General features: G+C 48.1%; 5 protein-coding genes across 5 annotated transcripts; 3 read left to right on the plus strand and 2 right to left on the minus strand.

Moving 5' to 3' along the window:
- Positions 1-51: 51 nt before the first annotated feature.
- On the minus strand, positions 52-3,936 carry rat1 (5'->3' exoribonculease Dhp1). Its single transcript, XM_032040765.1, has 5 exons — positions 3,371-3,936; positions 3,035-3,306; positions 2,861-2,986; positions 1,018-2,804; positions 52-952 (listed from the first exon to the last, which is right to left on the minus strand). Exons 1-5 carry the CDS (start codon positions 3,675-3,677, stop codon positions 325-327), a joined length of 3,120 nt encoding a protein of 1,039 aa, XP_031904186.1. The 5' UTR covers positions 3,678-3,936; the 3' UTR covers positions 52-324.
- Positions 3,937-4,064: 128 nt separating this feature from the next.
- On the plus strand, positions 4,065-5,604 carry BDW43DRAFT_205240 (putative intracellular protein transport protein (UsoA)). The gene is made up of 4 exons (XM_032039194.1): positions 4,065-4,480; positions 4,541-4,591; positions 4,643-4,838; positions 4,915-5,604. Exons 1-4 carry the CDS (start codon positions 4,475-4,477, stop codon positions 5,388-5,390), a joined length of 729 nt encoding a protein of 242 aa, XP_031904187.1. The 5' UTR covers positions 4,065-4,474; the 3' UTR covers positions 5,391-5,604.
- A 2,668-nt stretch (positions 5,605-8,272) lies between these two features.
- Positions 8,273-11,843, plus strand: BDW43DRAFT_265266 (isoleucine--tRNA ligase ILS1). The gene is made up of 2 exons (XM_032040766.1): positions 8,273-8,767; positions 8,893-11,843. Exons 1-2 carry the CDS (start codon positions 8,339-8,341, stop codon positions 11,695-11,697), a joined length of 3,234 nt encoding a protein of 1,077 aa, XP_031904188.1. The 5' UTR covers positions 8,273-8,338; the 3' UTR covers positions 11,698-11,843.
- BDW43DRAFT_265268 (uncharacterized protein) lies at positions 11,817-12,289 on the minus strand. Its single transcript, XM_032040767.1, has 3 exons — positions 12,214-12,289; positions 12,066-12,161; positions 11,817-12,008 (listed from the first exon to the last, which is right to left on the minus strand). Exons 1-3 carry the CDS (start codon positions 12,277-12,279, stop codon positions 11,988-11,990), a joined length of 183 nt encoding a protein of 60 aa, XP_031904189.1. The 5' UTR covers positions 12,280-12,289; the 3' UTR covers positions 11,817-11,987.
- On the plus strand, positions 12,169-16,196 carry BDW43DRAFT_205265 (Sfi1 family protein). The gene is made up of 2 exons (XM_032039195.1): positions 12,169-12,702; positions 12,771-16,196. Exons 1-2 carry the CDS (start codon positions 12,639-12,641, stop codon positions 15,959-15,961), a joined length of 3,255 nt encoding a protein of 1,084 aa, XP_031904190.1. The 5' UTR covers positions 12,169-12,638; the 3' UTR covers positions 15,962-16,196.
- The last annotated feature ends 142 nt before the right edge of the window (positions 16,197-16,338 follow it).

Consider the following 16,338-nt stretch of genomic DNA (forward strand, 5'->3'; position numbering starts at 1 on the left):
TTACGCTTTTTGCCATCGTTTATGGCTTTCCGAGCCTCGCACCGCTTACTCCTTTGGGTATATATCCTGCATACATCGATCATACCATATTCGATTGCTCTACGATTTGTAGTTCCAAATGTCATCACATAGCTTTTCTGAGCCCATGTTTTATTCTTTCTGTTGACTTTGTTTTTTTCCCTCTCTCTTTCGAGACGCTTTTCACATATTTCCCTTGCTGGTATCCAGTGTAACTCCTTTAACGATATCAAAAGATACAAGAACAAAACGTACACGAAAGGTATACAAAAATTGCCAAGAAGCATCTAACTAGAGAAGGCGGGTTTAATACCGACCATATCCCCCCTGATTCCGAGAAGAGTAGTAGTCCCGGCCTTGACCATGGCCTTGGTATCCTCCTCGTTGATGGCCTCCGCCCCGATGCTCCTGCCCCCCGTAGCCGGACGATCGCCCGCTATATTGACCAGGCTGGCTGCCATGGAATCCCTGGTGCTGATGCCCCTGCTGACCTCGCCCATAGTAGTCTCCTCGGCCATAGTTCGCCTGTTGATAGCCTTGTGGCTGGGGGTATCCTGAACCATAATTATTCCGCTGTTGATGAGACGCTCCTCCATGTGGTGGAGGCGGAGGACCCCTGGAGAAATTCCCAGACCCTGGTGCTGGGGGAATCCAACCAGAAGGCATTTGGTTGCCTGTATTACCCAGAGGCATGAAGCTGGGATCAAGATGTGCGGCAAACGGATTGGGTCGGTCGCCTGCGTAATTTATCCGACCGCCTCTATTTCCATGGCCATTGCGAAGTGGTGCGCCCCCGAAGGAACGGCCCGAGTGCTGAGCCTTAGATCTGGTCGCCTGGATGTCTGCATTGTCTAACGCGGGGGGAGGGAATTTGACGCCTCGAAGCAACATAGACTTGTGAATGTGAGATGACTTGGGGATCTCGTAATTGACCCTATAAGAATATTAGCCAGCCGTAGCAGAAGTTGGAGACAGACGGAGCAAATTATAGAAACTCACGTTAAGGACCGGTCATCGTCCAAAGTAGGCATGCCGTACTCTTCGAGTGAAGATACCAACGAACTGTGGGGGATATATGTCTCGTTGCGTTCGACTTTACCCGCTAACCCTTCGCTTATACGCATATTTAACTTGTACTTTGGAGCACCTTGCTTCTTGGAATAGAAATTGGCGACTAGGTCTTGGTATAGTGGATGACCGTCTGATAGTAGCAACACGTCTCGGCCCACAGTATTGCGAGCTTTCTCTTCGTCGGAAAGCAGAGGGTATTTCTTTTCCATGGCGGCCAGAAGTCTCTTCTCATCGATAAACGGTAGCAGAATGACACCCTGCCAAGCGAACTTTTTGCCGTTCAAATCCACAGCAAAATCTTCTGGGTAGAAATCGATAATCTCACTATTGGGATCCTGCATGAGACTGTGGAACACTTCGGGAATAGCGTGGTTTGATGAAGCTGGAAGGACTCCCATGAGCTGTTCAAATGGCTTGAAGGGTGTTCCTTTTTCAAACGATAGCTCCATATCTCCAATATCCACAAAGTCAGCCGCAAATGGTGCATAATGATAAGGATAGTACCAGGTCCATGACGGGCAACCTTGGAAATAATATTCAAGGACCCACGCAAGGCCTTCAGCGTACGCTCGCGCTACCTTATGACGGAACTCTATGTCTTGAGGATCGACGCCAAACTTTTGCTCGTAATAACGATCAGCATAGCCTTCCTCCCAAAGGCGGACAGTATCAGGAGGCATCTCATCGTTCTTGGGTGGTTTAGGAGTAGACTCCGTGTCGTTGCCCGGTGTTTCCGTCTCGCCCTCTGGCTCATCTGGTTTTCTTTTGCCAAGAACGGATGGCGATGTTGGTTCTAACTTGTTGTCCGAAGGTCCGTCTGCATCTGGTATAGGACTGGATTCTTCCGCGGCATCACCATCTTCTGAACCTTTCATGAGTTTGCTCTTCAAGATGGCAGCAGCGCTCTTGTTAGCCATATTAGCCCGATAGACGGCTCCACGGTTTACCACCATGCTGTGAGTTAGCTCTCGCGTTTCCCGTGATAGGTTTCCTCGACCGGGTGTGATCAATTCCAGATCATTTGGCGGCGCTGCGTCGCCGCCGCCACCCCGGGCTCGGTTGCTTGCAGGAGGCTCAGCGCCTTCGTAATTAGGCGAGCTTCGTCGGCGTTTCCTGGCACGTTCCTCTCGTGCCTGAGCCTCTTCCTTGCGCCTCTTCTCATTTGCAGCCTTTCTTTCCTCAACTTGCCTACGACGGCGGAAGATGGCATCTTCTTGTTTGGCAAGGCCTTGCAAGATCAATTGGGCGTTTTTGAAATCAACGTGACCATCCTTTGTTAGGTATCCTCCCATGACAGGGATATTATCCCGCCAAATTGCTATCAATGTATCGATACCGTTCTCACGGATGTCTAAAGAGGGCAAGTGCGGCAGGAAATCATTTCCTACGAAGAAGCACATGAAGACCCAATCATCCAACGCCCGTTCTAGGTCGAAGGGAAAGGGTTGATGTGGAACATACAGCTCGACAGCAAGATATTCTCGGAGAATGGAAACATTAAGCCAAATAAATGGCTTGAGCGATGAACCTTTACCCTTTTCATCAAATTGCCCATTCTTCTCCTTTGCTTGACCTCTGCATTCTTCAGCTTTATGACCTGTTTGACCGCACAGATGGCATGTCCGAGCTTTCGACTCCTGAAAGAACACGTCTTCTCGAAGAACTCTAAAATAAGGCTCGTGGGTTGCGAGACCCAACATGATCAAATCGGCGTCCTAGGAAATGTTAGTTGTCGGTGTCAATTTGTCCATTTTTCTTTCGATAAGCTTACCAGGCCATAGATAACGTGACGAGTATTCGGATCGTGCTCTGGGTCAGCTCGCTGCGACCGGACGAATTCCATGATTTTGTGTTCTCCTTCTCCCGGCACCGTTGCATCGGAAATAATGATTTTAAGCTGCACGGGTCAGACACGCTTTCAATAAATTGGATCCAAGTGGCAAACCTTTTCCCAAGCTGGGTCTGTGTTGAGCTTGTAAGCAATCCAGTAGCGCAAAGACGCAGCAAGAATGTCCATAAAAGGCGTTCCGGGGGTAATGACGTTGCTGTCCCACGTTTTCTGTATGACTTCTTCCTGAACCTCTAGATCTCCTTTGCTCTTCTTGAGGAACTGTTTCCGGAATTCTTCCTTCTTCTCATCGGTCTCTCTGGCCTCCTGAGCAGAGCGGAAACGACGTGCGCGCTGTTGGTTCATCTTTGCTCGTGGTGCAACACCATCTTTACAATTTTGTTAGCAAGTGTCTTCTTCAGAATATTGTTTTGAGTAAAAGACACCACATACCGACGGCAATCATCAGAACCTTCCTGGGGCGAACCATGTTTACAACTCGATCGGTGTATTTGAAGACCTCCAACATCATCTCCTGCTCGTTCGCCGGTGGAGGTTTTCCCTCCGGATGAGTACATGGATGGACAATACCATTCATGTCCAAGTATAAATTATCCATCTCCTCACCATTTGGATTTGGGCGCGTGGCGTCGACTGGAATCTGTTCCCCATTGATTTCGTAGGGTTGCTCCTCAATGACGGGCGAGATGATTTTCGGGTATTTGTTGGAGAGCCAACGGAATAGCGCTGGAACACCCATGATGGCTAACTGAAGGGGAAAGGAAGGTGGATAAAGAATAGAGATGTATAAAAAGAAATTGTAGGAGTAAAAGACAAAATTATCGCGATTCAGATAATTCTCGGTGCAGGCTCCATGGGCCGTCGCAATGTCAATATCCGGACTTCACTGGAATTGTAAGAGCACCCTTCCTACGGACACTGTGAATCAAAGGAAATTGCGCCAGACGGAACAGACGCGCGAGGATGATGAACGACGGCCCTTGTAGAGTCGGAAGGGCGATAAAGTCTCTGTCAAGAAGTACGCTTGAATGCGGTGTTCGGCGCTTCTCTTATCGCGGTTCCGGAGTTAAGCTTAGCGGACCCTTGGCACGTTTGGCCCCAGACGGGTCTAACTAATATTGTTCTTTGAGTAGCTTTGGAGTGAACAACTCACCTTGTTTATGAACTTACCCCCAAACGTTCGGAGGGTTTGTTTCTCAGTTTGTTCAATGTTAAATATTTAGTACCCACACGGCTGGTGGTGATCATGATATTACGAGTAATCAATCACGATGTTTCGAATTCTCGAATCGCAGGCACCGGCCAAACAAACGGCAACGGATACAATCAACACTCTAAGTAATAGGCTGCAGAGCGCGACGCTACTGGAAGACCGACGGGCGGCAATTCAAGGCCTTAGAAGTTTTGCAAAAATCTACCCTGCCTCTGTTGCATCAGGTGCCTTACGACCATTGATCAACTGTCTCAGAAATGATCGAGAGGATGTGGACACAATCAAGGTGGTCTTGGAGTCCCTGTTGATGTTATTTTCCCCCGATGAGAGTAGCGTTGGTTATCCTGGTTCCGGGTGGCCTAATTGGGTGTGCTGATTTATTTTCTTAGCCTGAGGCGTCCGATGAAATAGCTCTCTGGCTATCCGATGAGTTTACTCAGGTGTGTTATCTCAGTATGCATCTACTTCTTATGTTGCTAACGGAGCGAAAGCGACAAGATAATATAACAGCTCTCCTTGATCTTCTTGACACTCGCGACTTCTACTCCCGGCTGTATTCTTTGCAATTGATATTCCAAATCTCTAGTGCGCGACCCGAGAGGACGCAGGAGTGTATCCTAACAGCCCCATTGGGCATTCCGAGGCTAGTTAGTGCTCTGAGCGATGCCCGGGAGCCAGTACGCAATGGTACGCAAAATTTGAGATCTAAGAGACGGTTATGAGACCCTCGGAGCTCTTTTGCTAACAGTCTTCGCGTTTCTAGAAGCCCTACTGCTCCTTATTGCTCTAACACCTACGTCGGAAGAATTGCAAAAACTCGTAGCCTTCGAAAATGCGTTTGACCTCATATTTTCCCTAATAGAAAAAGAAGGCGCTTTGTCACATGGGTCCGAAGTTGCGGAAGACTGCCTCTCTTTGCTCGCAAACCTTTTGAGGCTCAATATTTCCAACCAGTCCTATTTTCGGGAGACGGGATGTGTCAAGCAATTGGCAAAGCTCCTTGCTGATGTCAACCATGAGCAGGAGTCCGATGAACCCACCCCGCAGTGGACCCTTGCTCAACGCGATAAGAACATCTGGGGTTTACTGGTCATCATCCAGCTATTCCTAGCTCGGGGTGGGGTCAACACTCCTGCTAACCAAATGGCCTTCTGGCATAGTGGCGTCATGGAGCAGGTTTTAAGCACAGCCTTTAGTCAGAGGTTCAGTGTTAATGTCACATCCAAGGTTTGTTTATAAATAGCGTCGCCCTAGTCTCGCTGGATGGTACTGACTCATCTAGGCCCTGGCAACATGTGCTGATTTGATTCGTGGAAACCGGCCATTACAGGAAAGGTTTGGGGATGTTGAGGTCTTCTGGGGTACACAGCCTACAGAAAACATCTCTAATGGAGAACTAGCGAACAAGGGACTTCAACGAATTAATGTGATCGAAGCATTGCTGAAACTAAGCCTTGAATCTGCCACTTTACAGCTTCTAGATGCACGTTTAGCTGCCTGCGAATGTGTCAAGGCCTTTTTCGCGAATCATGCTGGAATTCGCGTGCATGTTCTACGCAGAGCTATTGATGGTCACTTGAGCGGACAAGATAAAATCCCAAATATTTTGACTGCTTTACTAGTCCCACCCGAGTCCCGCGGAAATGCCGATCCATATCAGACATGGATGGCTTCTGTTCTGATGTTTCACCTAGTCTTTGAGAATGCCGAGGCGAAGGTAATTGCCATGGGGGTAACCGAAGGCGATGCTGAGAGTGGCGAAGAAGTCATAACGTGCATTCAATCGATAGTAGGCAACCTGATTACTGGCATGCAAAGAGGTGATGACGAAAGAATCTCCCTCGGATACTTGATGCTGCTCTGTGGTTGGCTTTTTGAAGAGCCAGATGCCGTCAATGATTTCCTAGGAGAAGGCAGCAGCATCCAAAGCTTACTACAGGAAATCAAACATCGCTATGCTTCTAATGTGCTTGTGTCCGGACTGTGTACAATCCTGTTGGGAATCCTCTATGAGTTCTCTTCAAAGGATTCACCGATCCCTCGCACAACTTTGCACCAGGTACTGGCTGAGCAACTGGGCAGAGAGCAATATATCGACAAGATAACAAGATTTAGAGAATCGCCTATGGTTCGGGATTTTGAGGTCTTGCCACAAACGGTGGGCGGGCAGTACGAGGGTGGACTACCTGAGATTTACTTTGACAAGACATTCGTGGACTTCCTCAAGGACAACTTCGGCCGTATGACTCGTGCCATCGACCGTGAGCCAGGACTGGAAATATCTATCATCACGAATGGTGTTGAGAGAGGTGTCTCGCGTGAATTGGTCGATTCTCTTAAAGCTGAACTCGAAGAAAGAAGTCAAGCAGTTCAGAAATTGGAATCGGATTTAGTTACATTGCACAGTAAGCTTGAGCAAGAGCAGCTTGAACACAGGAAGGCCCGGGAAACAAGTATTATGGAAATCACTAGGATTCAGCAAATCAACGAGTCACTTCAGAAACATCATGCGCAAGAAATAGCAACACTAGACGGACAGCACCAACACGCCAAAAATGAACTTATAAAGCAGTATGGTGAACAGCTCGGGTCTATTGACAATCAACTGAAACAGACCACTGCTGAGTACGAGAGGAAGAGTATCAAAGTTCGACAGCATCATGAGGCTGAGGTGGCCGATTTTCAGAAGAAGATTCTGTCGCTGGAAACAGAACTTGGTCGGATCAAAGAACAGCATGCCAGCGAAATTGCTGATCTGAAAGTTACTATTCAAACTCTGAGATCCAGTGCTGACAAGGCAAAGGAAGACCATAAAGCAGAAGTATCAAACCTGCAGAGTACAGTACAGAGGCTTGACTCGGAGGCTAGCACGGGCCAGAAACAGCATACTGCCGAAGTGTCTCGCTTCAACAAAACGATCCAAGGTCTACAGTCAGAGATTGATGCCATCAAGCAAGAGAACGAGAACAATCTGACTGAACTCAAAGCTACAAACGAGAGGCTACAGAGGGAACTTGAAACAGCCAAAGAAAAAGCTACGCAAGATATCCAAGCTGTGAAAGATGAATGTGCCTCCAAGTGTTCCGTCCTGGAAAAGCGAGCAGAGGATGCAGAAAGCAAAGTAGGAGAGTATGATTCAAATTTGCGTAAATCCGAACAAGAGCTGCAAGGGGTACGAAAAGAGCTGGACAAGGCCGAGATCGAAGTCAAGGAAAAAGAAGAAGCGGCTCGCAAATCTGTACAGTCGAAAGTGGAAGAATTGCAAAAAGAACTGGAGAAGGCAAGGGCAGAATCCAAAGAAACGGAAGACACAGCGCGCAAGTCAGCACAATCCGAAGTGGAAAGGTTACGAAAGGAGTTAGAGAAGGCCAGGTCAGAGGCCAAGGATAAAGAAGCAGCAGCTCTTAAATCAACGCAAACCGAAGTCGAAGAGTTACGAAAGGAGCTAGGGAAGCTCAAATTAGAAGCCAAGTATCAGGCGAAAGAAGCCAACAAGGCAGGAAAGAAGGAATCAGATGCGCGTAAATTCACGCAAGAGCTTGATGAGCTGAGGAAGGAGCTGGAGAAGATGAAATCGGAGGTCAAAGAGAAAGAAGAAGCCCGCAAGTCGGCTCAATCTGAGCTGGAGGATCTCTTGATCGTGTTTGGGGACTTGGAGGCGAAGAGAAATGAAGACAAGGTGAGTCACTCATTGGCAATGTAGTATTTGTGCAACTGACTCATAAACTCCCTAGAAACGCTTGAAAGACCTTGGACAGGAAGTATCCGATGCCGAAGAGGATGATGATGACGAGGAAGATGAAGACGACGAGTAGTAGGTCAAAGAAAAGATATGATATGGAAACATTGTTTCCTATGGTTCAATATGCCGTACCTTGTTTTTCTATATGTCCGTTGAATTAGAGATTTCAATAACGCTATCCACGATTGTTGTAAAGCAATGATGTATATACATATACATGGGTACCGCTGTGTGAACAGCCATATCGCAGTCCAAGTATGGGCGGGTCCTTCATTTTTTGTTAGGTGATAGGGCGCAGTTGAGGGGCTTGGCAAAAATTCGGCTCCGCGGGGTTGACTCATTCATTTTTGCATAAATCTTTTTATTTAAGTTACCCCGCGGCCGTCCCTCCTACGGAAATTCGTAACGAAACTGCCACACCCTGAAGACCGAACGTTCGCCCGTCATGTCGATTGACTTTTCTAAGGAGGAGGAGCTTACCCTCAAGCGGTGGAGGGAGATTGACGCCTTCAGGAGGCAAGTCGAACTCTCTCATGGCCGCAAACCGTACACCTTTTACGATGGCCCTCCGTTCGCGACCGGTCTTCCTCACTATGGCCATTTGTTGGCCTCCACTATTAAAGATATTATCCCAAGATACTGGTCGATGAAGGGCCATTATGTCGAGAGACGATTCGGCTGGGATACGCACGGTGTCCCTATCGAATATGAGATCGACAAGAAGTTGGGTATGTCGGGCTTAGAGGCTGTAGAGAAGCTTGGAATTGAAAAGTACAACGAGGAGTGCCGAGCCATTGTTATGAGATATGCATCTGAATGGAGAGAGACTATTGAGAGGCTTGGTCGCTGGATTGATTTTGACAATGACTACAAGGTAGAACCCCAGGCCTAATTATTGAAGTCTGGTAAAGAGCGCGTGAAAAGCGTTTATCTTGCGGACCAGTTTTACGCACTCAGTATAGGATTGCTGACAATGTCTCTGCTATCGATGTTATCTAGACCATGAACACATCCTTTATGGAGTCCGTATGGTGGGTCTTCAAGCAACTGTTTGACAAGGACCTGGTCTACCGAGGATATCGTGTTATGCCATATTCAACTGCACTCAACACTCCCCTCAGTAACTTTGAAGCACAACAAAACTACAAGGATGTTCAGGATCCTGCCGTTGTGGTATCATTCCCTTTGGTTGAGGATCCTGAGACGTTCCTGCTTGCGTGGACGACCACTCCTTGGACCCTGCCGTCGAATACTGGTCTTGCAGTCAACCCCACCTTCGAATACATTAAGATTCTCGATGAAGCCTCGGGCAAACATTATATTCTCCTCGAGTCCTTGCTACGGACGCTCTATAAAGATCCCAAGAAGGCCAAGTTCAAGATTGTCGATCGGTTTAAGGGTTCTACCATGAAGGACTGGAAATACGTGCCTTTGTTTGATTACTTCTATGAAGAGTTCAAAGACCACGGCTTCCGTGTGTTGAATGCTGAATATGTTACGGCTGAGGATGGTACTGGTGTTGTCCACCAGTCGCCGGCCTTCGGTGAGGACGATTACAGAGTCGCTGTGGAAGCAGGCGTCATTAACGACAAACGCTTGCCACCTAACCCTGTTGATGAGACTGGCTGTTACACGGCTGAGGTTCGGGACTTTGTCGGACAACATGTCAAAGCTGCCGACAAGGGCATCATTAAGCATCTTAAGGGAACTGGCCGCCTGATTGTTGACAGCCAGATCACTCACAGTTACCCATTCTGCTGGCGTTCAGACACTCCACTGATATACCGAGCTGTCCCCGCATGGTTTGTCAAGATCCCCCCTATCATTCCTCAGATGCTGGAGGGCATTGAGGACTCACACTGGGTACCCTCATTTGTGAAGGAGAAGAGATTCTCTAGCTGGATCCAGAATGCTCGTGACTGGAACATATCCAGGAACCGATTCTGGGGTACTCCTCTGCCTCTGTGGGTCAGTGATGACTTCAAAGAAATTGTTGCCGTGGGAAGTGCCGAAGAACTCAAGGAGCTCAGCGGTTATCAGGGCGAGCTTACTGATCTCCATCGCGATAAAGTGGACAAAATCACCATCCCCAGCAAGCAAGGGAAGGGTGTCCTTCGCCGTGTGAGCGAAGTGTTTGACTGTTGGTTCGAATCAGGCAGCATGCCTTACGCATCCCAGCATTATCCATTCGAGAACAAGGATCAGTTCGAGAAGAGCTTCCCTGGTGACTTCATTGCGGAAGGGTTGGATCAGACTCGTGGTTGGTTCTACACTCTGACTGTTTTGGGCACCCATCTCTTCGGAAAATTGCCATTCAAGAACTGTGTTGTGAACGGTATCGTCCTTGCTGAAGATGGAAAAAAGATGTCTAAGAGATTGAAGAATTACCCAGACCCTTCTCTTATTATGAACAAATACGGCTCTGACGCTCTGCGTCTCTATCTGATTAACTCTCCTGTCGTACGGGCGGAACCACTCCGGTTCAAGGAGTCGGGTGTTAAGGAGATTGTCGCCAAGGTACTTCTTCCACTTTGGAACAGTTACAAATTCTTCGAGGGTCAGGTGGCTCTTCTCAAGAAGTCTCAGGGTGTCGACTACGTCTTTGATCCTAAGGCAGAGGCTACCAACACCAACGTCATGGACCGTTGGATCCTGGCAAGCTGCCAGAGTCTTCTCAAGTTTGTGAATGAGGAGATGGCAGGATACCGCTTATACACAGTGGTTCCCCGACTACTTGGACTGATTGATAACACCACGAACTGGTACATCCGATTCAACCGAAGACGTCTGAAGGGCGAGAACGGTGTCGATGATACTTTGCATGCCCTCAACACTCTTTTTGAGGTCCTCTTCACATTGGTCAGAGGACTTGCTCCCTTCACACCTTTCCTTACCGACACTATATACCAAAAGCTCCTTCCTCATATCCCAGAGGAGCTTCGTAGCGAGGATAGCCGCAGCGTGCACTTCCTTCCTTTCCCTGAGGTGCGTGAGGAGCTGTTCGATGAAGTTGTTGAGAGGCGGGTAGCCCGGATGCAGAAGGTCATCGAAATGGGCCGTGTGTCCCGTGAGCGCCGCAACGTCGGATTGAAGACTCCTTTGAAGACGCTTGTCGTCATCCATCAGGATCCCCAATTTTTGGAGGATGTGAAGTCCTTGCAAGGCTATATCCTTGAGGAACTGAACATTATCGAGCTCATCCTGTCATCCGACGAAGAGAAGTACAATGTCCAGTATAGCGTGTCTGCTGATTGGCCAACTCTGGGCAAGAAGTTGAAGAAGGACGCTCAAAAGGTCAAGAAGTCTCTGCCGTCGCTCACCAGCGCTGATGTGAAGAAGTTTGTGACCGACAAGAAGATACTTGTTGACGGCATTGAGCTTGTTGAAGCTGACCTTATCGTACGGCGGGGTGTCAAGGAGGACCCGTCATCCGAGGGCATGGAGCCAAATGCTGATGACGATGTGTTGACCATCCTGGATGCGAACCTGTACCCGGAGCTTGCGCATCAAGGACTGGGTCGAGAAATCATCAACCGCCTGCAGCGTCTTCGTAAGAAGGCTGGCTTAGTCCCCACTGACGATGTGAAGATGGAATACGCAGTTCTGTCGGATCCTGACAGTGTTGGTCTCGGCGAGGCTTTTGAGACGCAGTCCCAGGCTATTGAGAAGGTTGTGCGCAGACCACTTGAACGGTTTGAGCTTGTTGATGGCAAGGTGCCCAGTGCTGACGAGGGACGCATGATTATGGAGGAGGAGCAGGAAGTCCAAAAGGCGACCTTCATGCTGAGGTTGCTCAAGCTTTAGATATCTGAGTAACTTAGACGTGCGGTGTCAAGTACTTAGATTATGTTTTTCAATGATCTTTCCCTTTCCATTAGTCCACCAGTTTGTTGAGGTGTAGCATTTATTCTATACAATTATATTTTATACATGGAATGATTTTTTTTGAAGTTGGAATGGTGTACTTCATCCATAAATGTACAAGAGAAAAATAAATAATAGTAATAATAAGAAATAATCGGGAAGGGTAAGTCGCAATCAATACCGGCATCTGAGAGGTAAAAGCCTCGCCACTTTGGGTCTCACCGTCTCCTTTACACCTTCTTCGACGCTGCCTATCAGCAACTCTAGATTAGCATTTCAACACTCAAGGAACCATCCCGGTGCCTTACCAGAAAACAGTCTTTGAGCTTCATGAATTCTTTAGCACACATATCTTTGTGGACCGAATTGTAATCCGCAACAATGCACTTGCCATACGCCGCCGCCTGAGAAACGGTTAGCTTATATCACGGCAAAACTTTTGGGACAGGAGCATACCTCGACAGAACACTTCGAAGTGGCTTTGGCAAACTTCTCAATAGGTCTTGTCCTTGTGGAAGGCATTTTCTCTCTGATTTTTGCTTAATATATCTGATCTGGAAGTGATGCAATACAGAGGAAATCCGCGGCATTACATAACGCCTACTTATAGTCACATGACCTCTACATTCCATCTTGGGTTCCGCGCGACAAGAAGAAAACAATTGTGGAGGTTGGGGACAAAGCCTAGTATTGGCCGTCCAATTGCTTCAGCAAACGATTTGGTTTTAATTCCTCTTTACCTCCTTTTTGGTTTTGGCAAACAGGCTTGAGGCCCGTGGGTTCTCGTTTCATGCTCAACCCTGTGCCTCGCAATGGTTGATATCGTTTTCCGCCTCCATGACCTTGTTGCGAAAAACGCGCCCTAGGTCGCGGACACTTCGATGCCTCCCGTACCCTCTCAGCGTAGACATTTGTCCTATGAAGACCCGTCGCTCTCAGACGAAGGTGTGTAATTCGTTATTCCGTGGTTTTTACATCTGAAACTCGCATAATAACCGGCTCCCGTATGTTAGATGTCGGCCTTCTCTACCAAGTCATCACCCGCGCTGAGCGAGACCCAAAGGTTGAGCGCCTTCCATATAGAGTGCTATTCAAGGCGTACGATGAAGTCATTGCAGAACATGGCGTGGATCCAGATCCAGGTTATGCCTGCTTGCGCTTCTTACTTAAGATGGGCAGCAAGAATGTCATAGGCGATTCCCTCTTTGAGAAATTCGAGAACTTGCTCGAGCGGATGGGAATAGTCATTGAATTTGGCGAAGACGATAGTGAAGGAAATGCTACTTCTGCAGGCAGTGTGCCTTCAACGGACGGTCGCCTCAAGGCCAAGGTCGATCGCGACACCCATAGAGAAAACATTATACAGCCCACTCCAAGGAGGCGAGCTTCATTTAACTCAATGTATGATGTTGGTGATGATCCTACGCAAAGGAGTTTTGCCAATCGCCCAAGTTCGCGTTCATCGCTATCTCGTCTGCCAATCGACAAACCTGAATTCCCGAATGCCAGGCCATCACCCAAACACGCACCCACCAAGCTGGCCGATTCGACGGACAGAACTCAGCTGATTGCACAGTTCCTAGATGTTGGACGTCGTTTAATGAATAAAATGGACCTTTTAGATCGAAATGAACAAAATAACGAAGTTCACGTTTTTAACGGAGTACATGCAAGGTCTGCAGTCGACCGAGATCGCTCAAGGAGAATGGCCAAAGCCTCCCAATCGCACACACGCCACTCACTGAGCTCGGAAGGCTCCGAGGGAGATACGGAGGGTTCGTCTGTATCGGCTGGTGAAGGTGGAGACAACTTGGTGGAGAAGCCTGATGTTCCACTGGAGTTGTTATATAGACCATCGCTCTCGGATTTGCTACGTGATGCATCAACGTTTAATATGTATCGCCAACGTGCTATTAACCGACGGATACTTACACAATGGTTGAAGAAAGCCATCCAAACTCGACAAAGCCATCAGCATATGGAAATTGTTTCTGTCAATCGTGACAGGAGCACTCTTCTTCGGCAAGCGTTTGAGACGTGGCATTCTATTATTCAATCAAAACGGCGAGAGGCACAAACTGAGCGCTTTTTTAAGCATCTGGAAGAGCGCGCTGCGCGGGCCCGTGATCTTTACCTTGTGACTAGAGCTTTCACTCACTGGGCACAGGTTTCTTCGGAAGAAGTAGCGAGGACTTCTGCTGCGCGAAGGCATGTACTAAGTGTGAAATACTTCAATGCATGGCGTGAAATAACCGCGGTGAACGAGTTGAAGGCCCAGAGATTTTCATTGCGGCGACCATTCAATATCTGGAAGAGAAAGGTATATCACATTAAAGAATCCGAGAAAGGGGTAATTGCTGCTCACGATAAGAAATTGGTGCATGGCATGTATTGGAAATGGTTTTGGTCTTTCTGTGAACGCCGTGCTCCTCAATGGTATGATTATTGTCTCAAGAGACGGTCGCTGTTGTATTGGCTGCGAAAGTTTCGAACAAACGGAGAGCGCAGACTTGAGATAGACATCAAAACGAAACATCTCGCTCTTAGCTCGGCGTGGCATATGTGGTCTCAAAGGTCGAAAACCATCATTACCTGCCAACAGCAGGCTGAAATCAAGCAACGTCAACAACTTTTGAACAAAACCTTCGGAGAATGGAAGATCCAGTCCCACCTTGCTCCTGCCGCTTCTCAAGTTTCTGAGATGGTTGACAGACACATTCTCCAAGCTGCATACGCACAGTGGGTGAACCGAGTCCGGATGCTCCAGCAGGCGAGAGAAATGAATCGACTGAGAATCCTACGTAACTCATGGACAACATGGAATGACCTCCTTCGCTGTCAAGCTCTCAGCGCGCGGATCGAAGAACGTCTGAAAATCGAAGCTATGTATAAATGGATATTGGCGGAAAGGTTTTCTCTTATGCAGCGGGTTCGGGACCAACGAATTACTCGGGAGGTGTTTTCGACATTTGTAACCAATGTCCGCCGAACATACACTCGCTTACTTGACCATGCTGAAACACACGAAGACCGCCGGAATGAAGAATTGCTTAAGTCAAAGTTTACTTGCTGGCGCGACCAGTTCGCACTTCAACGTCACCGAGAGTTCGTTGCTCTTGAATTCTATGCTCCACGACTGCTACAAGAGTCATTAATAGCCTGGCGATCCAAATCGCAACATGTACTCAAACTCGAAGGGTGGGCTCGCAATGCACAGTTCTACTTTTCGGCTACAAAGACGCTGAAAAAGTGGCATACGGCGATGTTGGAGTCAGCTAAACGACGTCGCCAGACAGCTTACGCGAAGACACGAAGAAAGATCAAGATGAACCTTGCTTCAAGCGCCTTGAAAAATTGGCGTGCAAGGGCTCAGGATTTCTTCGACATGGATCAGCAGGCCTTACAAGTCAACCGAAGCAAGTTGTTAAGTATAGCATCTGAGCTCCTAAACCGATGGCACGAGCAAACTGCAAAACAAACTCAGGAATACCACGAAGCCGAGATTTATCATTCTCGACGAGTCGCTTCTGACCAACTGATACGCTTAGCGGAGGTTTTAGTGAGGTGCCACCGTTTACAACAACAAGCAGAGAGTGCATATCGTTTACACGTCTTGAGCCAGGCGAATCTTTGCCTCCGCAGGCTTAGCCTTCGTATATTCCAAATAAAAAGCACCAATGAGACTGCAGACGCCATGAGAGAGAGGAATCTGAAACGGCATTCAAGGAACATGTTCCGCCATTGGCTAGAGAAGTTGAGAATGACCCTTGAGGCTCGGGACTCCCCAAGGCCGCTCGTTACCCCTGCACGGAATTTTGACGGCCCAACTGGAAACCTTCGGACCAATCGACCTATATTTGACCCTTGGTATCAAGCCGAGACGCCTTTTAAACTCAATGAATATGTTTCAGACGCCCAGAATGCCTCTACAACACCACTGACTACCCCTAACTACCTGACGTCGCCATCCAAGCGGGCCGTACGAGCGAGGGCGCTGGCGCAGGTCTCCACCACTCCAGCAACACCGTTGTACACACCGTTCGCCAGCCGACTTCTACGTGCGGGAACTACGGCACCAAGATCTGGTTTCAACCAACGGAACCGTAATGGTCGAGGTAGTTCTCTGGGTACGAGTGTTCGGTTCGTGGATGAGGAGCCCGAATCACCCACGGATGCTAGAAGGTCCGCTAATCGACGGGTCTAGAGTTTTGAAAGTTGGGGGGTGGGGTCCTGAAAAACTGTTTTGATTGTACAGTTCTTCTTCTGTATTTGCGCTCTTTGATATTGGGTTGGAGCTTCCTTTTCTTTGATACCCCACTTTGCAACATGCGATGGCACGTAGTTTATAAGGCTTTGGGAGCTGGTTTGGGCAGTTGTTTGTTCTAAATTCGGCTCTGGTCTTAGTGTGTTTTCCCTTCAAGTATATAATTGATGGCGGGCATTGAATCGCTGTAAAGCAAAAGATATACATAGGTTTCCTCTCCAAGCTGTCTACCTACCTAGTTACAATCACTGTACGGAGTATATGGGAGTATATACATAAGATCACGGACGTCACTGTCCACATGGCTCAGTCACACG

Source organism: Aspergillus alliaceus (assembly GCF_009176365.1).
Source record: "Aspergillus alliaceus strain CBS 536.65 unplaced genomic scaffold BDW43scaffold_6, whole genome shotgun sequence".
NCBI classification, from domain to species: Eukaryota; Fungi; Ascomycota; class Eurotiomycetes; order Eurotiales; family Aspergillaceae; genus Aspergillus; species Aspergillus alliaceus.